The sequence below is a fragment of the Lasiodiplodia theobromae genome, assembly GCF_012971845.1.
Source record: "Lasiodiplodia theobromae strain AM2As chromosome Unknown scaffold_10, whole genome shotgun sequence".
Lineage (NCBI taxonomy): Eukaryota > Fungi > Ascomycota > Dothideomycetes > Botryosphaeriales > Botryosphaeriaceae > Lasiodiplodia > Lasiodiplodia theobromae.
This window is the reverse complement of record NW_023336300.1, coordinates 793,551-815,965: the sequence shown is the minus strand read 5'-3', so window position 1 is coordinate 815,965 and position 22,415 is coordinate 793,551. Positions and strand designations below refer to the sequence as shown.

The 22,415-nt window shown below is 55.2% G+C and overlaps 3 protein-coding genes across 3 annotated transcripts; 1 reads left to right on the top strand and 2 right to left on the bottom strand.

The window, feature by feature from the left end:
* Window positions 1-73: 73 nt before the first annotated feature.
* Window positions 74-471, top strand: LTHEOB_4028 (RNA polymerase subunit N/RPB10; the record flags this gene model as incomplete). The annotated part of the gene is made up of 4 exons (XM_035513017.1): window positions 74-109; window positions 172-230; window positions 284-370; window positions 423-471. 4 exons carry the CDS (start codon window positions 74-76, stop codon window positions 469-471), a joined length of 231 nt encoding a protein of 76 aa, XP_035375421.1.
* An 11,208-nt stretch (window positions 472-11,679) lies between these two features.
* LTHEOB_4027 (uncharacterized protein) lies at window positions 11,680-12,510 on the bottom strand (the record flags this gene model as incomplete). The annotated part of the gene is made up of 1 exon (XM_035513016.1): window positions 11,680-12,510. One exon carries the CDS (start codon window positions 12,508-12,510, stop codon window positions 11,680-11,682), a length of 831 nt encoding a protein of 276 aa, XP_035375420.1.
* An 8,032-nt stretch (window positions 12,511-20,542) lies between these two features.
* Window positions 20,543-22,321, bottom strand: LTHEOB_4026 (uncharacterized protein; the record flags this gene model as incomplete). Its single annotated transcript, XM_035513015.1, has 4 exons — window positions 20,543-21,522; window positions 21,578-21,779; window positions 21,832-22,098; window positions 22,160-22,321. 4 exons carry the CDS (start codon window positions 22,319-22,321, stop codon window positions 20,543-20,545), a joined length of 1,611 nt encoding a protein of 536 aa, XP_035375419.1.
* Between the last annotated feature and the right edge of the window lie 94 nt (window positions 22,322-22,415).

The window sequence follows — 22,415 nt, the reverse complement described above, 5'->3', positions numbered from 1 at the left end:
CGTACAACCTGCCCGCGCAGCCCCATCGTCGCCCAGCTCCGTGTCGCCGCTCCGCTAGCTCATTACCGCCACCATGATTATCCCCGTCCGGTGCTTCTCGTGCGGCAAGGTACGCTTTCATCGCGATCCCGCAATTTGACGCGCCCCTGCACCTGCTAATATCATGGGCAGGTCATCGGTGACCTGTGGGAACGTTTTGTTGGCTTGATTGAGGAGGGCGTTCACGAGGGGTAAGCGATCACCACCTCGACATGCTAAGGATATGCTACTGACAGCTGCGCAGTGACGCCATGGACCAGCTTAGGCTTAACCGCTACTGCTGCCGCCGCATGGTCATGACCCACGTCGATCTGATCGAGAAGCTTCTCAAGTGCGTACACCTGTAGCTGCATGAGGCCGCCCAAAAGTTAATCAGAAAACAGGTACAACAACGCCGAGCGCGAGCTCCAGCGCATTCGCCAGGGCGCATAGATACCCCGACACGGCAACAGAGTTGATGGGATAGAACCCGCGCAGTATCACAAAAAAGATCAGAAGCATATTGGCGAAAGGCGTTAAGTGGCGTAGGGCTTTTTATAGTTTTCCGGGTGGCTCTATGTATCTCCTGGTGGATAAGCAAATCAGAATCTCAAGGAAACCCTTGGGCCTTAGCCAGGAGGAATCTGCTTTAGATCTTGAGCATTTTGGCCGCCCTTGACTGTTGGATATAGTCTCCAATTTGCAGTTAGAGCGTGGCAATTGGAAATCTTTCCATTACCTCCAGATAATCTTCCAGCATAGAAGATATTGTATCAATTTTGACGTGAATATTCTCCGATTCGCCAGTGCCACGGAGGCTGCAAATGCGCTGCCATCGTCCCTCTTCATCCATGAATTTATCTATGGATCGTCATTCTTGGCGCTGCTTAGTCACCCAAAAATGTGCATCATGGCTCCAGGTCCGCCGTCACCACCGAGCTCCAACATCAAATCACCATCCCAAAGCCCATCCCACCGCGCATCCCGGTCCTCCACCGCTAATACCGTACGTCCAGCCCAAGCGTATCTGCGCGATACTTGCGTCAAAATCCTTTCAAGAAAAACCGTGCGCTAACATTGGAACCGCGCGCCGCCGCAGCAGTACCTTTCGCGCCTCCATCTTCTTTCTTCCACAACTCCCACCAGCAAAACACCCGAAGCCATGGCCCCCAAGCGCGCACCCGTTCCCCGTCGTCAGGAGTCGAAGAGCATCTTCTCCACCGCGTACACCGCCGTCACCGACCCCGAGAACCGCTCTGTCGTCACCGGCGTCGCCATGTTCGCTGTAAGTCACTTTGGCGCATTGCGCTCGCTGCCGCCATCGCTCCACGAAGGCGACGAGATGAAGTTGCGGGGTCTAAAAGCAACAATGAAAAGCCGAGTACTGATTCATCTTTTGGCAGGCTGGTGTCGCTTTCCTCCACAGCAGCTGGAGCGAGTTCCTTCTTCCCGCGTAAAAAGCGTAATCACAGAGAACAATGTAATGGGAAATCTTCGTCAATGATCAAGTGCAATCTCACGGGACGCATTGAAAGCGGCGGGTTGAGGTCAAGATGACGGTGCATACTGTACGCTATGAGATGGAGACGATGATGGGCTGGCCTGCATCCTGCAAGTGAAAAGGATATTGAAGGCCGTGTACAGCAACTCTGGCATGTTGGGCGTCATTCTATTTTCGGGGGAGGATTTACGGGATACACTACTTTACCAAAAGAATCGAACATGGCTATGGCTTTCATTCATGGATGGCATTCAAGGCGCCAACCTGATTTCTGGTGACGACAGCTTATACCATTCTTTTGAAAGCTACCGCTTTTCGTAAGGGACCAGAGAGGCAATCCGTTGCACATCAAGGGTGTTAGCCATGGGGTGACAACATGGAGGCCCTTCACTTCTGGCTGTGCCGGTTTTACTTCACATCTCAACCCTTCCAGCTGTGTCAACTTTGAGAGTTGCGGCAACGTCTCATTATAAGCCACACCATAAGTATACATCTCACCATGATTGTTTGACCCTGAAGATTAGCAGTCTGTCGGCGAACCAAGCATCAAATTGTTTCTTACAATGATAGAAAATGGATGTGGGAAGAGGGAGACTCTCCACCCAGTACATCGATGGGTTTTCTCGTCAACTGCCGCCTATGTTTGGCATGGCTACCACGCTTGTCCATGATAGCGATGGCAGCCATTTTATATACCAGCCGTTCACTCTGTAAGTTCAAGCCTCAGCAGATCGCATAGCCAATATAGTCACAAGCGGATCCCTCGGAGCTTTCAGTAGGCCCGATGAACAGTCCATGTGGCATATGGTCACTAGCGTTGTGTCTTTTGCTCGTTTCACTGAGGTATGGCTTAAAAGCAAGAGCTAAAGGCTCTGAACTAGACCATTCTCCAGACAAGAGCAAGTGTCTGTGATACCCAGCACCTCACTCCCCCGCTTTCGTGTTTTTCGTCGACAGGATACCATATACAAGAGTCAGGCCAGATGCCAAAGCGTCAGATTGAAAAACAAAAGTAATGGTAGTTTTCACCAATTTCCTGTGATAATCATCATCAGGAGCAACACCTCAGATTTATGACTGGAGCGTAGACTTGCTCATGACCACTTTTTCCTGGCCGCGGAGAAATACTTTCATATCTTTTGCTTTCCACGCGCAGTGAAGCTCGGGTTTATCTTGTATTAGAAAGTTCCTTCAATAGAGCCGTAATGTTGGAAGGGTTATATTTGCGGAATCTTTATAAAATTGAACGACAGCTTTAACAGCTGCGCAACAGGTCTGGTGCTAATTTTTGAGCTTCATGATCCGTGACCATTTAAGCGTCCTCTAGCATTAATAAGTGAGTGTACTTTCCGCCATAAGGTGGAGGCGCGTGGTCTATTTCATTGTAAATATCACACCACTTATTTGCTACCAGCACCGACACTACGAAGTGCCAAAGTGATCGTTTTATGGTGGAGGTGTGTTATTAGGTAGCCTTTTCCACTTCCACCTTATTAAAGGAACGTCTACAAGTAGACGACAATATCTCTATCTTCACTCTTTACATCATAAGAAACCACTCTGGCTACCTGCTTCCCATCTATAGTACAGTAGAGTTTAAAAAGTCCGGGGTCTATGTGCCATCGATGGAGAAGACTGTTTTGAGCTCTTCCTATCATTTAAGCATCTTTTGGAAGAAGATAGGCCATGATCATGGTCATGATCTCTTTTACTCTAAATTCTTCGTCGTAATTTAGAGGTGCTTTAGAGCAGTAATGGCGTCGAATGATGACTGATAATGTGCACGAGATCTGGTGTACCTTGACAAGACGTGCAACATTGAAGTAAGCTCACACCGAGTGCCCATTGCATCTACAAACATACAAATTCTGAATAAAGTACGACGGAATCCGCCACCGACTTCGTAGAAACAATTGTTTATCTTGTAGCCCAGGGCGAGAGCCCCAACTAGTCGATGGCAGCGCACCAAACCTTGTGCCCATAAGCTCACTCGTGATGACCAAACGCTCACACACCCTTTCGGAAAGGCCACGTATGTGCTCTCCAACTCTCATTAAGAGTATCAAAGCAGGTGAGGGAGCCATCACTGGCGCAGCATATGATCAAATATACGGCGATGCGGCCAATATTTAGCTGTTGTTTGCTTCTTAACAAATGTTTGAAAATGGTTTCAGGCGGAAGACGGTTTTTCGAACTACTTCAAGACACATACCTATAGCTTTCTGCCCGGTTCTCGGGGGTCCGCTTTCAACGCTATTTGCAACCTCCCTACTCATGCCGGGACAAGACCTCTCACGATCAGCCATTCACTATGTTACACAGCATCAACAAAGCCCTAAGAGGTCAGACCATCGAAAGCTCTTGATACTGACGAGTATCATCAGATGTGGTACGACACATTAGATAAGTATTCGTGGATAACTCGGTGCCGGGCTGGGTACACTATCGAAGAGCACACGGTGAGGTCCAAGGATAACGAGCACAACACAAGCACAGTGTGAGCTGTCATTCCGTCCGAAGTCGGCAGCGTGCGAATAAGCACTGTTGCAAAGCCAGATCCTGCGCGAAAGATATCTCTGAAAACAAATGAGAAGCCGGCCGCAATCACGCGTGGTGTGGATACGCGGAAGCAGCACAGTCATTCACAGCCACAGACACCACTCCTTCAACCACCTGGCACGGCCCTGCCACACCCATCCGCTGACATACGCAGCCATCCTCAGCCACCACCAACAGTAAAGGGACGCATTGCACACCAACGTCACCAGCAATCTGCCCATCCACCCACCACCCCAGCCTGCCACGACCAACCACACCACGTAGCACCGGCAACGGACACCGGGGGCGGCAATGGCGGCAGGCCGGCGGCAGCCACGGGCAGCCAAAAGGCTGGCTTTGGCCAAAGCGTCCTGCCAGACAGCCAGTCTGTCGTGCATAAGCAGATTTCGGGTTCAGCCGAGCCATGATGGGCAGAGCCTCAGGAACCTCATCACATCCAAGATCCAAGATACGGGGGGGTGGAACGACAGAAACCTGGCATGGAAGGCATCTGGAAGGCGTGGAAGGCTTCCAGAAGGAAAATTCTGCGTTTCGAGAACACGTCCACCCGCCGGTCAGTTCCAAAGACTCTAGCGCGGGTGGGGCATGTGCATGTGGGGTTGTGGATGTGGGTGTTGTGAGTGGAGATGTGCTCGTCAGTGCAAGCCAAGCACGTACGAAATGGCGGTCTGTGTCACTTTTGACCGGTAAACCCACCACGCACACGCCGTCGTCTCCCGTTACCCGCGTGTGCTCGTGCGCCGTGGATAAGACGGGCAGCGAAAGATACGGGTGTTCGTGCTGTGCAGAATCTTGATTTTTTTCACATGCATGAGTGGGGCTGATGAGTTGGTTGCTGGTGGAGTTCCTACTTTTTTTCCCTTTCTCCTGGCTTGTGAACGGGTTGCTCTCGGCGCTTTTCCTTTCCGAGTTTCGGCGGACGGGCCTGCTGCAGGAATACGGAGTGTCTGAGTAGCTTGTCAGGACCTTGTGAGCAGAGGGGATGGAGACGTTCGCCCCGCATGAGACTACGAAAAGCAGGGCGAAATGTCGAGCGGGTCTGAATCTGAAGAAATGACGTAGGCGGGGCTGTTGACAGCGGCATGCAACGATAGCCAGCCGACCTCAAAAAAGACGACAACGGTTGTCTCGAGCAGGTAGTCCCTTGCCAACCCCCCCTGAATGAGGTCGGGGTCGTCCCTGACCGTGCCTGACGATCCCGCATCGACCACTGGCCAACAAGAGCGCCGCGGGGTAAGGCGTGCCAGCGAAGCCCAAGAGCCATTCTTGTCTCGAATTAAGCAGCGTTGACAAGCCGTAGTCGATGTGATTGGGCAGCCAGCCCTATTTTTCGCCCGTCGCCCTACTTCGACAAGCGAAGATTACGGGCAATCAACTCCGCCATACTACCTATTTCAGCGCGAGGATCAGGATCCGTAGGTGCCCAGCATCACATCATAAGGGAGAATTTTGAAGCGGGAGATGGAATGCGGCCCAACGCCTGGCGCTTGCAAGCCTCATTCGGAGACAGACCGAACGGCTGCACAGTGCGGCCAATAGTCTGTTATTCCCCGTTCACGACTGGCCATGGGCCGGCTTGGGGATCCAGCGCGTTCTTTAGTGTCATAGTTGGGCCGGTAGACGGAGAGTTTAGATTTGGCGACCACGTTGTGGCGCAACGAACGGGATGGCGCACAGACCGCTGCTTCGAACCTCTCGTTCAATCCCGCGTGCTAAGCAGAGTGTCCGTGGGAAGCTTGTTGCAACGCTGCGCCAAGTGCTGTAGGAACGACTCTTGGAGACGGACGGAGGAAAACGTTAGGAGGCGACGCGCAGTAGCGTGAACCATGGCAGGCGGATAATATGTCTGGCGTGCGTAGCGTGGATTGCCTCGTGGCATTAAGCATAGCTTCGGCGAGAATATTGAAGATGGCGGTCAGCGATGGCGCGAGTAGGGAAAAAGGCCGGGGCGGCATGTGAAATGTAGACATGTAGACGGCGTCGTGGTGGGCAGATCTTGCTTGTTCTGGGGGATGGGGTAAGTCTGGCGACCTTTTCCCGACATGCACCCCACGAAAAGGAATCCCGTGCGGAGAGACCTTCTCTGGCGGATGAAGGAAACCACCAACGCCACAGTGGCCAGCTCTCGCGTGGTTGTGACGTTTAGCCACAGTCTCTCGCGTGTTGCACAAGGAACATGCTGAGCAGGACGGAAGAAGCAAGGTTCTGAAAAGGAAATAAACCTGGCACCTCTAATGCAGCATTACGCAGAGCCAAAAGGAAAACAAAAGTCACAGGTCGTCGCAGAAGCCCAGGGGCATCTCGCGAAGACAAAATCGGGCGGTGTTGACGGACATCGCACCGTGACCAGGAGGCGAGACTGTCCTTATCGATGCACTGATTCAGTACAAGGTGATCATGAGGTGTGCCCAGCAAGTTCGACTCACGGCTGGCGACAGCGAAGGTAAGAGTTCCGCGGATGATGATGTCTTGTGGACGTAGCTACTTCACAGCCTGCGGGCATTGAAGATTCCTGATCGTAGATTCAGTGAAGAGTCTGGATGACGGTCAGCTGGCCGGGAGAGAGGCGCGTGGAGGCGTGCGGAATGCAGCGCAACCCGCGTCCGCGTCAGCCCGTGTCGCGCGTCGTTCAGGTCCCGTCTCGCATGCATCATCTCGTCTCGACTGCTGCAGGTGTCGCGGCATCCGCGGACGGCGCCGACGGCGGTGCGCCGAGCATAGGTGGCCAGCGAGGCAGACGTCGGCGGTGATGAGCCCCCGTCCTCCGCGCGTTCCGCAGCGCGTAATGCGCAAGGCAGCCATATTCCGCTGTCGAGGTCCCGTGGTCCGCCGATGCGGAGGGACAGACATTCCGGACGAGGGCGTGACCAGCCTCAATCTCCGTACGCACCCGACACCGCAGGAACCCAAGACCCAAGCGCAGCACTCACGCGCAGCTCCCGCCGTAGCAGAGATCATGCACGGCATGCACAAGCGTCCGCCTCGGGCCATCCTTTTGCTGCTTTTCCGCTGCTCTCCCGCGCCGACGGCGGCGCATCGAGGACCCCAACCGCCGGCCGGCCGGCCCTCATCGGAGCGTTGCAATACCCCAAAGCGGCCAGCTGAGCTGCCTCAACACCATCACTTGCCGCATCCCGCCTCTGGTCCTCCCCACAGAGCAATTCCGTCCTCCCCAACCACCCATCCTGCATATTACTAGCTATCAGCAAACCACCGATCGGCCCCCAACCCCTCATCCGCCATCACCTGAGGCTCAAGGCACTGTAGCTAGCAGAGCTACCCCTCCACGCCCCAAATCTCAGCCCAATCACCGTGCAACACAACCGCGGCTGCCCCGCAGCACGGACCAAGCCACCCCACAAAGCGCAAGCCTCCCCATCGTCTTCGCTCACCACACACACCGCAAGGTGCCACACGCTTGGCCTCCCCCCGCGCTAACCCTGCTTCCCATTCCGGTAGCCCCTCTTTTGGGCAACCCGCCACGGCAAGCCCTGAAGAGTGGCACAGCAACCCGCCGTGATTGGCAGCAAGGCCGCCTATTCTGAGGACGACCAACGTGGAACTACTGCAGGACATCTAGGAGGAACTGAGTATTGCGACACCGCCTCGAACGCCCGCCCCGCCTCGTTGAAATGAGGCTTCCCACCGGTGAGCTTAGCCGCAGTAGGCGGAGATTGCGACAGCAGCAGATAGCCTTTGCCGCGCTGGCCGAGCCGGCGAGTCGACAAAGACCCGAAGCCGGTCGAGAACGACACTAACGTGCCAGCTATCCACGGTTCACGTGCGGGAGTCATCGCTATGCGAGTGAGTCGGTCTGTTTCAAGCCAATGCAAGAATTTTTCGCCCAGCCATCAACTGCGTGCCGCGATGCGCGTGGGATCGATCAGAGGGCAAGGCGCAGTTTTTTCCTTCCCAACAGCTATATTGCGCGGCCGACTGCGGCAGTGCGGGCACAGGGCTTGCTGTGTGTTTTGTCATCTGCCCTGGTTTGGATGCCTGCGCGGCTGCACCAATCAGAAGGCGTTTTTCTGCCGGCAGTAATGATTTGTCGTCGCAAGGCAGACGCGAGACGGAGCGAAAAACGACAGCATGCCTGCAGGCGATCGTCACAATGGCTCGCTGTACCTGCCTTTACTTCTGCCAACTTTTTTCCTCGCCCGCGCTGTGCTGTTGTTCCCGTCTCGTTGGCTGCTCCGGCCTGTTGCCCAGCCAGCCGCGTCGCACAATTGCGACATGCCCTCGTCCTGCCTTGGTGTGCCTCTGTCAGCGACCCCGGAGACGTCGTAAAAAACTTGCAAACCTCAAACACGATGACGACCGCGATTCGCAGTAGATCCCGCTTGAGAGACGGCTTGGAGTACGTCTTCGATGACGTATCTGCGGTCGAGACCTTGAGTCGTGGCCCGAAAAGCAAAGAAAAAAAGCTCCCTCTTTTCATCATCGTTGACTCGGACGCACGCGGATGGGTGCACTTTGCAGCTCGATGCGGACATGATGTATGATGGCACTGTGGCGTTTTTCTGCCGCGGAGATCCAGGGTTCACGAATAAGGTACGAGTGGGCTTCGCTCGGCCTGTTCGGGCGTTCGGCCATCCGGCCGGGCGAGAAGAGAGAGCGAGCGCGTTCCGTTACTCGACCGCTGGTGCGAGCGTGTGAGCCCTGGTTCCGCTCCCCCAGATCCGAGCCGGCAGCGCTAGGGCTGGCCCAGTGTAACAATTTGCGAATGGAATTTCGTCGCTTTCTCATTCGTTTCCCGCATGCCGTACCACGGATGAGTGTCGCTGTGTCATCAACCGCAATGGAGGGGAGGGCCCAGTGTGTCAGCGATCACCTCCGCAATTATTCAGTCGCTAGTTTTCAATCAACACGATGCACCGCATATCATTGCGGACGGCGGCCGGTGATTGTCCGGAGGAAACATGGGATCTCCACTGCCGCGATGATATAATATCCGCCACACGCAAACTTATCCGTATTCAAAGTCTGATCTCGTGTGGCTTGGCGAAGCGGACAGCAAGACGCTCCGAGTCCCGGCACACTCTCGCTCAATTTCTGCAGAGCAGAAGGGTCCTCTGTGCACGACCCCCCTCCGCCCCGGGACATGTCAAGTGCCGGAAGCCCGTCGGCCTATCTGCTTAGCTGCAAATCGCCTACCTACCTAGTAAGCTTCATTTTTTTCATTGATGAGCAATTCTACCCCAACCTCGGCGGAGTAGAGAAGCGCCGGAAATAATCTTTGTTTCTTCAATGCAGGCGGAGCCTACTACCCAATAAGCGCCGGAGAAATGGCAGATGGTGAGGACGGAAAAAAATAATTATGGGCCCTCTAGAGGAGGCCCTGCAGTAGTTTTGTTGACTTGCAGCAGCTTGGCGGGTAGGAAGGCGATAGACGCGAAACGACGTTAGTCGCGTCTGGTGCTTCGGCTATGAAGAGTCAGTCAGTCGGCCCATGGCATGATATTTCCGTATGTAGCTGCTGTTGAAAGCGGAGATGGTGAGACGGAGCGCAAGGCGAGAAGGAGAAAAGCTCCATTCCACCTCGCATTGAAACCAGTGCTTGAACAGGAAGGACGGCGAGCCGCTCGTCAGAGACCAAACGACGGGCTTGCAAGCGACACTGTGGAGAAAAGGCTGGCCCGCCTCTAATTTCTTTGTGCGTGCCATGCACTCACAGGGCGTTGGAACAGTCACGATGGGATTCGCTGGTGTTGTGGGTGTCTAGGCACCCATCCGAAGCCTTAACTCCGTCGTTAAGTTCCGTCCGTATAACATTCAAGGTTCCTCCACCTCCGCTTCAAACAAAGCTACATCACCTTATGCCCGCCTTTAAACGCCGCGGCGCTAGCGAGCAGGATCTTCCTCTTGTCCGCTTCGCACCCTGCTTCAAAATTTATTTGTGTGGAGTTTCACATCATGACAAGGCGAGCGATCACGCCGCGGGCAAAGGAAAAATTGTGATGAGGTACCCACCATGGTGCCAGATCACTTATCTGCGGAGGCTGGACCGAGGTGTTATTATTAACCTTGCCGGCGGGAGCCCGACCGGATCTTGTATCGTAATCCGAAAAAAATCAAGATGCTGTGAGAAGAAGAAGGAAAAAGCCTCTCTCATCGTCACTCTGCATGGTCAACCGCATCTGAGAGTTTTTGGCGCATTCCCGAGCCCGCCCCGTGCCGGCCGATGTCGGCAGGGGAGATGGGGGAACAACGCGTAAAGGGGCCCAAGGAAAGACAACGCAGACGCCTAGTCTTAGCGAGACAGACAAAGAAGCAAGCCAGCGAATGACCTGGAAGTACCTCGTGGATGTTCTAAATGACCGTGGCTGCAATGGTTTTGTAATCCGACCTGTCTCTCGCAATGCACCAACACATCTCATCATCATGGACAGGCCTGGGCCCCCTGCAGGCGAGACAGTCAGAACCAAAACGACTCGTCTGTCGCGTCCGTGGAAGGTTCCGGCTCACGATCTATCGAATAGAAAGCGTCCGAACTTTCGGTGCCTATTTTGCGTGGCCGAGCCGTCGTCTTCCGAGGCTGGATTATTAGCAATTTCAGCAGAAAGCGGTATGTGGGAATAAGGCATCGGGGTTTGATGATTCACCCGCCCGCATCGACATGCAGATTGATGGCACCGGTGTGGAATCCTGCCGACCAGCTAACGCGGGCTTGCCGCGCGACGGAATGGACCGGGGCCCGCCGGGTTTCTGAAGGATGGGGGAACGGTGAAGAGAGGAGAGCCAGCATCTATCTCCCTCTCGGTGACCGTCGGCGTGCCGGTCGGCAAGTGCGGCCAAGGCAAGCAGGCAAAGAAGGCAAGGCAAGCAGACGGACAGGCAGGCAGCCGAAGCGGGGGCGTGGCGTCGGTCCGGCGTTCACTCGTGCGAGGATAGGGTGGGCACGAGTAAACGCGCGAAGGCGCGAGAAACGCCGTTCGCATCGTAGGTAGGCAGGGAAAAATCGCAGATGAGTGGGATTTGTTGGTCAGCTGGTCTCTTGCCCACCCCGCCGCTTCCGTTTCGGAATGTGCAGACCCAGCGGCTTACGCGCTTCTGCTCTCTTCTTTGCGCGGTTGCTGCAGGGTGCGTGGGGCAGGGCCCTTTTTCGCAGTAGTCAGCTGCGCTGGCAGCTGCAGGCAGGGCCCATCACATGCTTGCCTGATCTGTACGACCCTGCCTTGGTCGAAAAGGGGAATAAGCTGCGATACGATGCGATGCATTTCACGATGAGACAATAAGTGGTCATTGGTTTGGTTTCGTGTGATTGTTTGTTTCAATTGTTTGTAGGTAGAGGTGGGGATTTGTTGCTAGCTAACTTGCTGCTGCGAGCTGGGTCTCGACCGTCGACTGTCTAGCAGGAGGGAGAACCGCTGAGCTGCGAAAGCGAACCCGTGCGGAAAAGATGTAGGAGAGTGCAAACATGACCCTGCGCGGAATGCATCGTCGCGCATTTCTAGATATCCCCAGCCAAGTGAAAATGCTTCGTAAGAAAAGGAAAATAGGTATCAAGTGAAAAACGCCCAAACTCCATGCTGATGATGATTCGCTTCGCTCATGAGGCCATAAACAGATACAAGAAGGAGACAGGAGACGTTGCGGATCGCTCAATACGATGTTATGAGCGGTGCGTTGCGTTGTTCGAGGAAGTAGCCTTTGGGTAGATAGGCTGCTTGATCGGGTGTGGCTTGTAATTGTGCCTCCTTGCTTTCGAGATATGCTGTTGTTGCGATGGCTTGCCTCTCCTTCTCGCTGTACTCGAGAGTAGGCTGAGGCGGTGTTGTGGGCGTTGCGTCGTCGTCTGAGTCCGAGTCCTCCTCGTGGACGAGCTCGGGCGGCGTTTGTTGCGATGGCGAGCGGACAAGTGCGTGCTCGTCGTCGAACTCCTCGTCCTCGTAGTACTCCTCGTCATCCTCCTCCTCGTCGTCCTCATCGTCGTCGAGCTCGGTGGTGGTGATGCGCACCGGCGGCGAGGGAATCCGCCTGAGCGGGGGGATCATGTCGAAGTCCTCGGAGTCCTCGTCGTAGTCGGAGTCGGATTCGCTGTCGGAAATGAAGTCGTCGTCGTCCTCCTCGTCGTCGTCATCCTCCATGGCCTCCTCGTCAATCGTGTCGGCCCACTGGATGTGCCTCTCGGCACGGGCGGCCTTGTTGACGGTCTTGTTGAACCAGGCCTCCTGCTCGCGCTCGGCGTCGGCGAGCTCGAGCATCAGGGAGTCGAGAAGGTTGGCGTGGCCGACGAGCAGCCTCAGGTCGTGGTCGCTCTTCTGGGCCTCGTGGGTGAGCTTGGTGCGGGCCGAGGCGGCGATGTAGTAGGTTTGCGAGAGAGACATCTTCTGCTTCTTGGCCGGCGGGGCGGCGGCAGTGGGGAAGTAGGAGCGGGTGGTCTCAGCCGAAAAGGGCTCGAAGTTTGATTGGAGTCGTAGATGCGAAGGCATGGTGAGGGCCTTTAATGTGAAATAGTGCAGTGTGCCTAGAGGGGTGAGTCAATAAAAGCGCGAAACTCGGAGCAGCTATGACTGGAACCTACGTATGGGGGTGCAGACCGCGGGCGGTGAGCAGGCGGGAAGAAGGGCCGAGCAGGCAAGGGTGTGCGTTGCGTAATAGGCGTGGGCGCAGCGTAGCGAAGCGATGCGGAGAGCGTGCCGTGGCGACGATCGTCTTGCTTGTTGTCGAAGTCGACGTGTGAAAGTGTTGTGGTGTCTGGTGGACAGAGGGGCGGGTCTGGCGGTATACTTATGCCATGCCTCAGATTCCTAAACAGCGTAGATGACCCCGGCGTTACCGTCGTGCGTGCGTGCTCACCGCCGCGAGGCTGATGATTGTCTCCGGGCCCGAGCTGTAAAGGCCGCCCCATCCATGCAAGTGCCCTCAATGCGCAGATCGTCGGCTTACACAACACCCCGGCTCGCGCATGTGGTGCCCGCGCTGCCCGCCCTCGGCCGCAACCCGGCTAGTCGACCGCTCGTCGCCCGAGACGCCAGCGCACTGCTCGGAAAGATTCTCTGCAAACGCTCCGCGCGCCCGCCGCAAGCTGTTTCAGCAGGAAACAAAACAGCCGCGCCCAAACAGCGCCCACGGGCCACTCATCTCGACTGCCGCAATCTGCTGGCGACACGGCGCGTTTGGGCGGCGTCCGCCGCGAACTCCGTGCCCTCGTGCCTCCTTGCGCAGGCCCTTTAGATGAGCGGCAGGGTTGGCGCCTAGTTTGTCAGCTCGCTCGCAAGCCACAGCCCAGCGCATTCCTCCGCCCTTTCTCCAGGCACCAGGTGCCCTGCCAAGCGGCTTGTGTCCAGTCGGCCGCGCCAAGTTCCGTCGGTGCGTTGCGTTCGCCGGCCGCAGGGTCGCAGCGCCAGCCAGCGTCGAACTGCGGCTCACCGGCACGCCATGCTCATCATCCGTCACCGTCGTTGAGTCACTCTGATCGCTCAGGGATGCCGGACGATGAATCTCGGAGTTAGGCTGGGGCAGTTCTTGCTGCCTTGGGCCAGGCCGATCATCCGGAAGGCTCACGTCGTCGGTTCCCGGAGTCGCTTCTGTCGCGGCTGCTCCCTCTTCCGGCGCAAAACGCGAGCCCGAGGACTACCGCCCCGCGGTCGATCGGCCTGCGCTTGGCGCTTCGTACGACCAAGGGCTCTGCTCTGCCCGCAACTCGTACCTCGCATTGCCAATAAATGAGCTGCTGCCCGTTCCGCATGCCGCAGTCGCGCACTCCGCCGCGGCGGGCCGCACGCGCGCACGCGATCTATGAGCCATGGTGATGCTCGCGTTTAGTTATTTGCGAGCCGACTGCGTCATGGCCCGGGCGCGAACGGGCGGGCTTAATCACAGTAACTCCAGGATGATGACCACATTGCCGGCTCGTAGGGCTGGCTTACACATGCACCAACCCCAGCCCTCTGCTGACAAAAAGCGACGTGCGCCCACAAATAGGGTTGTGAGCAAGCGCCTGTTTGAGCAATGCGGTGTTTGTCAGGGCGGGCACCCGTCATCGATGATTAATTGCGGCTGCACGCAGTGACTGACAGCCTTTCCAGAAGCGAGCGAGCGCAGGCTTGACCACGCGCTGCAACCCTTTGCGTCCAAATTTGGGCACCGCGGTGCCTGTTCGTGCGACGGGCCTCCGCATATGCACGCAATAGCACTGGGGAATGGCCATGCGGTGAGGTGCTGCTGCGCTCTGCCCTCTGCCCTGCGTACAAGAAGCCCGTAGTAAGCACCTTTTGCAGCGCCCAAGTCGCACAGCCCCTTCAGTCGGTTACCCCGTCTCCCTCGCCGCGGATTCGCTTCGCTGCGCCCTCGGTTCCGTCCCCGCTGGCTGACTGCCTATAGCATCACGATCGCGATGCAACATGTAAGCACCTCAGGCTACAAGGCGACGAGTCGGCGGATGGCCCCTTTGTTGGAACTGTGGCTGGCGCGCAACACTCGCTGCCCTTGCGTAGGGCGACGAACGAAACGAAAGCGAGCGCGGCAGCGAGTGGATTCAGCTCACCGCTCGGGCGCTGTGCTGGCGCATGTCGCTGTAGCATCGCCCGTACCTGATCTCGCGACGCGATCTAACGAGCCGAACCACTCCAGAGCGTTCTCTTGTTCGGGCACCTTTTTTTAACCACAGCGCCGCCCAAGCAAGCATCCGTCGCGAGCCTGTCACGGGCCAGCCGGCGGAGCGGGCGACTTGAGCCTCAACTCTGTCAGCGCCAAGCTCATTTCCCCAACTTTCTTTTGCTGGCTTTAATGAGGGGCCCGCCCGCTCTGGATTTTTTGTTTGATTGATGGTTCGGGCTCGCCAGCGCAGCGGCCTGGGCCGTCATCAGGTGGGTTGATTTTGCGCCTCTCCTTTTTATTTTTTCGTTCGGGAAGCGCGCATCGCCGCGACGGGAACCTGTGCGTTGGCAGCTCACGATGCTCGCACCAGGGGAAGCAGTTATGCAGCTCGGCCTCCACTTGTGCACGGCACCGCGGGGGCGTTCGGGAGGGAGGCAGGGAGCGCAGCGAGCCAGATCAGCAATTGTCCTCGACAGCACAAGGGAGATCTACCGGAGCGGTGTGGTGTTTGCGCGTTTCAGTCCGGGGGCGGGAGAGAAGTTGGTACGACAGGTGTGGTGCCTCGACGTGGCACTGTGGAGACACCGGTCAAAGTCCCCCCATCCTTCTTCACGCAGAATAGACAGGCGGTATAGCCGCCACTGCGGTACCTGCAAGTTGTCTAAGCCTCACGCCTTGCCTCCTGAAGCCTGCAGATACGCTGACACGATAGGTCCGCCTTCGATTTTACTTAGCGGTGCAACCTCGCCGCCGTAATTTGTCGCGCGTTTCGGCTCCCGCAACACCCACAACGCTCCCAAAAATTGCCGACATCGACGACGTGGTTTGCGCGAGGTACAGTGCCGACCGGGGCGCTGGCGTGTAGGAGGATTGCAGAGCCAAATCGCAGGACAGCCAGTCATGCGCCGCCGCTCAGGAAAAAGATTCTCCGTCCTGCCTCGCCCTTCGCGGCCTGAAAACATTTCCACCACGTTTACGCCTCGGCCCCGCGGGCTGCCTCGTGGGTGCGTTTCTACTTCATTGCCCTCGACGCCTTTAGCGAGATTCAACAGGCCTTTGTCCGACGGGCCTCTTTCATGCGCGTTACGGACTGCCAGTTGTTTCCCCGCTCGATTGGCGACGCCGGACAATCTTCGATCGCATCCTTTCATATATCAGAATCCAGTCTGTTTCCGTGATTGTTTGGAAACCTTGCTATGCACATGATCGTGGCCCCTCCTGTCAGGCCGCGAGAAAGTTTGAAAAACGAAACCTTTCCCGCATCGAAGTCGTTCCTCCCACCAATTTCTCCGGATCCTTGCCAGCAAACGCCGTCGGGGTTTTCGGTCATGCGAGAATCCCGTGCTGGCAACTCGGAGATCAAGGTCGACGTTCATGCTGGTCGACTTCTCGCCCCTTTCTCTCCATCCCGAGTGGCTAACCACAGGACGTGATTGTTGCGTCCAGGCTAACCCGCAGACCGTTCAGAGCGAACGCGAGGCCTCGATACGCTTCTGAGACAACATCTGATTTCTCGACGTGGATGCAAACACCGGCAGCCACATGCGGTGACCAGCACGCGGTTTCGCGGCATACCCCGCCTCCCGGCCGGCACGACAAACTCGTTTGCCAAACGAGGAAAACCACGAAGGCTTCGTCATACCACTCCGTTCGTACTCCGCTGCAGCTCGGATCGTCTCGCCGAGGGGGGGCGCCCATCAGACGCCATTTGTTGCGTCGGAGAAACGGATTATCCCCAATCGCACGTGTTGCGACCATGAGAGTCTCACACCCCAAGGAAATCAAACCGGCTGTGGTTGCCTCAAGGCCATCGGAAATTTTGAGAGTCTTCTAAAGGACTGGTTTGTCCGGTCGCGAGACCGCTGCTGATGGATTCTAGGCCGATGACAAAGACAACCTACGCTTCAGATACGTTTTCGAATGAATATGTTGGAAATTGAGACCGAGAGCGACCCGCAATTCTTCCGTCGCGCCATCGCGAGATCCTGCCCGACCCTTTCACTTACCGAGGAGAAGCGAGGGATGGGCGCCGTTGATACCGAGACTGGACTCCGGCGCTGTTTTGGGCGAAGCACGACGCGTGGATACCGAGATTCTCGTTGGACTTTCTGGGCCTTGACACAACGCGACCCCTCAAACACTGGCTTGTCTTTGCAACTGGGCAAGTTCGATCCGAACCGTTACACTCGATACGGCTTTCCCTCCTTTCCTCTCTCGGTCGGACTCAGCCTGTTCTTGTTCCGCAGTTTGGTTTGGACCTAACGGTTTTTTCCTGCTGCTGGCTAGTGGCGTCGCACCAGTCTTGCCAATAGACAAACTTGCACCACTCTCGGACTGTTGTCGCGGTGGACATCGCATCTAGGCCGCTACTTTCCCCGCTCACTGAAACGGGTGGACACCATTACAGAGCGTCCCACCTTGGCGGGCGTATCTACCTGGAGCAGGCCATTTCTACAGATTACGCGTCCAACCGAGGTTCCGTCGAGTATGTGACAATGGTGGTGACGAAGGTGTTGACGTAACTTGGGTGTATACATGGACGCCTTGCTCCGGGCAGTTCATGCGATCTGCGAAACTGCATGAACGCTCTATTTGGCCAAACACGGGTGAAGGTGGAGACTGCGAGTCAAGAGATGTTGGAAATCGTGATCGATGCTCACGTTGAACCGCGGCTCCCGTTCTGAGGGTGAGTGGCTGATGAGGCAGTGCTGACAATTTACTTGGTTACGGCCGAAATCCTTTGTTGTGACCTCGAGGAACGTTGCATATTCGAGACGCCGATGCCAATACCACGGCCCTGGCCTATCAAGAGAAACATTGATGATAGCAGTGTCTGGTTGAGGTGCGTAATGCAGAAGTTGGCGGCGGGTGGTTGGAGGAAAGGAAGAGCTTGGGATTGTTTTGAAAGTGTTTGAAATTGCAAGAGAAATGAACAAGAAGATCCTCCGCAAAAATGTTGGCTCGAAAAGCACCGAATGGCTTCCTGATCCGTGAATGAACTGGGAAGAGCGATGCAGAGAACCGCGCTGTCATATTATCGCCCAGTCTCGAGATATTTTTGGCCATCGAATACCTCACAATATCCAACCACCTGCCTACGAACCGATAATGGTCGCTTTGCGCTGAGGATAAATTCCCAAAGAATCGAGACCAGACGTGCCCGTTAGAGACCGAGCTGCTCAGCAGGAGGAGCAGAGGTGGGAGATCCGAATGAACCACGAACAAGTCAAGCAACATGGGAATGAGAAAAGACAAATCACAAAGCGTATGAAACGAACACGGAAATGGCCGTTACTGCGGAAAACCCTTTACGAAGATGGCGGCGAATGGATTTACGCTATCGTCGCCCAGACTACACCTGTTTCTCGATATCACAGTTCTCTTTCGCGGTCCAGCTGACGGAAATTTTTGCGGCTGTCTACTTTCACCGGAAATTTGCACAATCTGTATCGGCTTGCCCAAGACCGTCTTCAGAGGTCTTCTTGGTCTGTGCCTAAGTCATGCTACCCTGTGCAATGCTGTAGTAAAGTAGAAGGTTCAGCGTCTTGCAGTGGTGCATTCAAACGCCTGACTTAGAGGTACAGTGATTCGGACGGTATCTGTTCCTTGTTTCAAACTCGTAGAAAAGGAAATTTGTGATCGGAAGGGATGATTTGGGACCGTAGGGATACAAACGAGTGAAGCGCGGCCATTAAGTTTGAGCAGTAAGCATGCGGTGGTCGAAGAGGAGCAAAACCATGCGTTGGTGGATGCGGCCTGCACTGAATTCCGTTGCGGTTTTAAGTGGATGATGCGTCTTGATTAGTGGAACACTTTCGGTGGTTTGCAGGATGGTGAAGCTACCTTAATTTGAGTTTTCTCTTGATCTGGTGGCGGTAGCAGCAGAACCGAATAGGTGGACGGAATTAGAGACCGCGATTTCAACAATTATTTCTCTATTGTCCAATCCTTTATATGCATGCCCAGAACTGTGTAAGGCAACAGACTTAAAGATGAAGTGATGCTCCTTGTGAACGGTAGGAGCTTGATATTTATTACGTGGGCTCGTAATGCAAATACTCATGCCCTCAGCGAAGACATACGCCTCATAGACCATTACTGCACATTGTCCTGAGTATACCAGAAGCAGTTACAAAGCATGATTAATTGACCCTCTGAAGATTACATTCGAAATTTCTTCTCAAATGTGTGTGTATCAGCCGTTGGTCTGTACAGCCGGCCAATGCTCATCACTTTGATATTCTCTCACCCAGCCCTTCTTCATGGCTTCTTCCTAACTAGTAGCGTTGCTAATAAAACACTTGAAGAAAAAAAAAAAGAGGAGAGCAGACCGCCACTGCTTCAACATAGTGACTTTTAGCACAAAGACGAGATAGCGGTGCTCAGAAACTCTAAGATGTATGAATATTTCTACAATGTTTGGCTTGGGCCCGTAAACATGAAAAATTAGATTTGAACAGCTTATTCAAAGCTGGGATTTCAAAAGGGAATCAAAAAGAATAATCACTGATAGGAAGGACGCAACCAATCTTTGTGCCAGGTGGGGAGTAAGAGATCAAGTGTTTGTAAGAGAAGGAGCCAAGCAAAACTCTGAACCCGGGTTACCCATGCCTTAATGGCACAGAGTATCGTCAACCCGCCACATGTGCTTATTGAATATTAGGAGAAAGGGTATCCTGTAATAGCGGTGACACATGTGACCGCCAAGATTGCATGTACAGAAATGGAAATGAACCTAAATGTACCCGTGTCCCTGGCAAAGCGGAAACTGTAGAATGTTTTATAAAATAGTTTAAAGACAATACCCCTCTCCCCCGAGAACATCACCGCACCACCATTCCCTCAAATATGCTTCTTCAAAAAATCAAATACTTGTCTTTGAGCGCAGTTTTCGAGTTACCGGCTATTTTTTTGCCTACGGGGTTTCACACGTTCGTGCGGCCGCGGTATTTCCGAACCCAAAGCTGGTACATAATGAGTAATAACGGTTGGTGATGAAGATGTGTAGTAAATAGATGTGATGAAGTTTAGATCGATGAAAGAGTAATGTCGACTGCTGCTACGAACAATCTATGCTCTGAAAAAAAAAAGAGATAAGTAAAAGATTAGTGAGGGACCGGTTTCACCTACCATTGTACGCTTCCCCAGTCAGACCGGAGGAGCGGACTGACAGCGAGTGATCTCATTGATTTGCTTCTAGCGCCCCTTGAATGACACAGTGATGCTCTGATGAAGATGACTCAAACGAATCGACCTTGAAAGCCTACTGGGTGCCTCAACACCGAAACTGGAACACATGCACAGCGCTGAATCATGTGTGGATTCCCGTGATGGAAATAATTTTTCCCCCTTCAAAATTGTCTATAAAAGACGATCCACTTGATATCTCGACAGGACCATCACGATCGCTACATTTTGGACGAGCTCTTCCGCCATTCTCTAGCACATAGCTACATCCTGACTTTCCGCGTCTGTGGAACATGGCATCCGCCGAGGGCCAGCCAGAATGCTAACCAAAGTCAATTTATTGAGACCTGCACCACAATTGAACAATGATGGCGAGATGTACGACAGCAAGAAGGTGGTTGACACCAGTAGGCTGATTGTGGGAAAAAGTGGAAGTCCTGGGTAAGATTTTTTTGACTAACGCCGCAGATCTGCGGGCAAAAGAGACACAGGAGCAGTAGAGGCATGGAAGCGGTCATGAACACGCGACTCATTGTGTCCGGCGACTGATGAGAAGACATGAGGGCGAAAGCGAGCAGCAGGAAGCTATTTTTATAGCAGAGGAGGCCAGAAATTCCGACATGGCAGCAAAACCCCAACCATCTTTACGCTGGCATTGGTGACTTGAAAATACACTTGGCATGACCAACTTTACACATGTACAGCCCTTCACCCTCCATACCATCATTTCCCTCATCAAACCTTCACATCTCCTCCAAATCCCACAGGCCTTCTCCCCGCCTTCTCTGGAAAATGCGGCACAATCGCCAGAGCCTTGTACAACTTCCCCATTCCATTCGGACCCCTATCCACCAATCTCTGCGCACCCTTCTCGATCCTCTCCTTAAACTCCTTCCCTTCGTCACCCTGCTTCGCGCCCTCGGCCTTCCTCACCAACATCTTAGCCCTCTCCCTCACACCCATAGCCTCCAAAAAGGCCGCCTGTTCCACCGGCCCATGCACCTCGACGCCCGGACTAGCTCCGATAGCAGCCTCAGCCAGCGCGACGAAGTCGACATCGGCGCTGACGTCGACCTGGCCGGGCAGGGCGAGGGGCGAGACGGCGCGGTGGTGACGGATTCCGCGCAGCGAGTTGGTCGGGACCGTGTCCAGCGGGCCGTAGTCGAGGATGAGCGCGGCGCCCGAGGGCGTGGGCTTCGAGCTCGGGGCCGAGTCTTGTGTTGCGGAGCCGAAGGCCTTCTTTTGCGGCGAGACGAGGGCCTTGCCGCCGATGCGCTCGGCGAAGTCGGAGACGTAGGAGAGCGACTCGGGCGAGATCTCGATGACGGAGCCCGGCCGCTGGAGCAGCGCGGCGTAGCGGGCGGACGTGTGCGGCAGGTACATGCTGTGCGGCGTCGGGCCGGTGCTCTTGGTGAGCTGGAAGTCGGGAACCGGCGTGGAGTCACGGAGAGAGACGGGTGTGTTGAGGGTGGCGTGGGTGGAGTTGGGAGGCACGGGAGAGACGAGGAGTTCGCGCCATTCATTGGTCTTTTGGGGACGTTTTTGTTGCTGCCGTGCAGCGGCGGCGGCAACGGAGGCTGGGTTGGTGAGGTCGGCTGGGGGCTCAGGAGGGCTGGGTGTGTCGGTGGGTGGAGGGGGTGCGACACTTTCGAAGATGTGGATGGGCAGGGCGTCGAAGAACTCATGAGCTACGATAAAGGGCGTTTTGGAGGCGTCTAGGTTTGGTAAGCACTCAATGTACTTCAATTGGAAGGAAGGAGATTGATATACCCTTAGGAACGAGGCGGATATCCTCTGACCACACTATCTTCAAGTTGGAATACTTGCTGGTGCTTTCATGGCCAATATCCGTCTCTTTCAATGGAGCATCGCCGCAAAGCAGCTTGTGCTGAGCAGCGCGCAGGGTTGGGCTGGCCTCGATGAGATAGACCGTCTCGATTGCTGAAGACATTGACTTGAAATTACGGATGGCCTGTACAATTTGAGCACCCGGAATCATCATATGCGGAGCAGTTGGGAAATACCCGCAGCATGTCGTCCATCAACGTGCCTCTTCCCGGGCCAACCTCGATCAACTGCACTCCCGAGCTCTTCCTGCCTTGAAGCATCCATTCGGCGACGAACCACAGCCCAACAAGCTCCCCAAATATTTGTGAAATCTCGGGGGAGGTGATGAAGTCTCCCTTCTGGCCGAACTGGTCTCCACCTTCAGGCCGCGAGGTATAGTAACCGCTATCGGGCGCGGTGAGGACTTGTCGCATGTATGCTGCCACAGGAACCGGACCGGTGGTCTGTTAGTGGTTAGAGGTCATGAAATATACCGCAGATCGGGCATTGAAGCACAGCACTTACGGTGATAGCTTCAGTCAAGGTCTTCGCCAGCGGCGTGGACCACTGGCGGCCTTCACTGGTAGACGACCATCTTGCGCCGAGATAGGCCGCTAGCGGCGCGCGCAGCTGGCGGGATACAGCGCGACTCAGGATGCGAGACGGTAGTTTCGCAGGTATGCGCATGATGGCGGGGCAGCGGTGGGCGGGGAGCTCTGGGGGCGCATGGCGGCGGAGGTTGTGCTCTGGAGCTTGGGAAAGTTTCCCGTGGCGGCGCCGG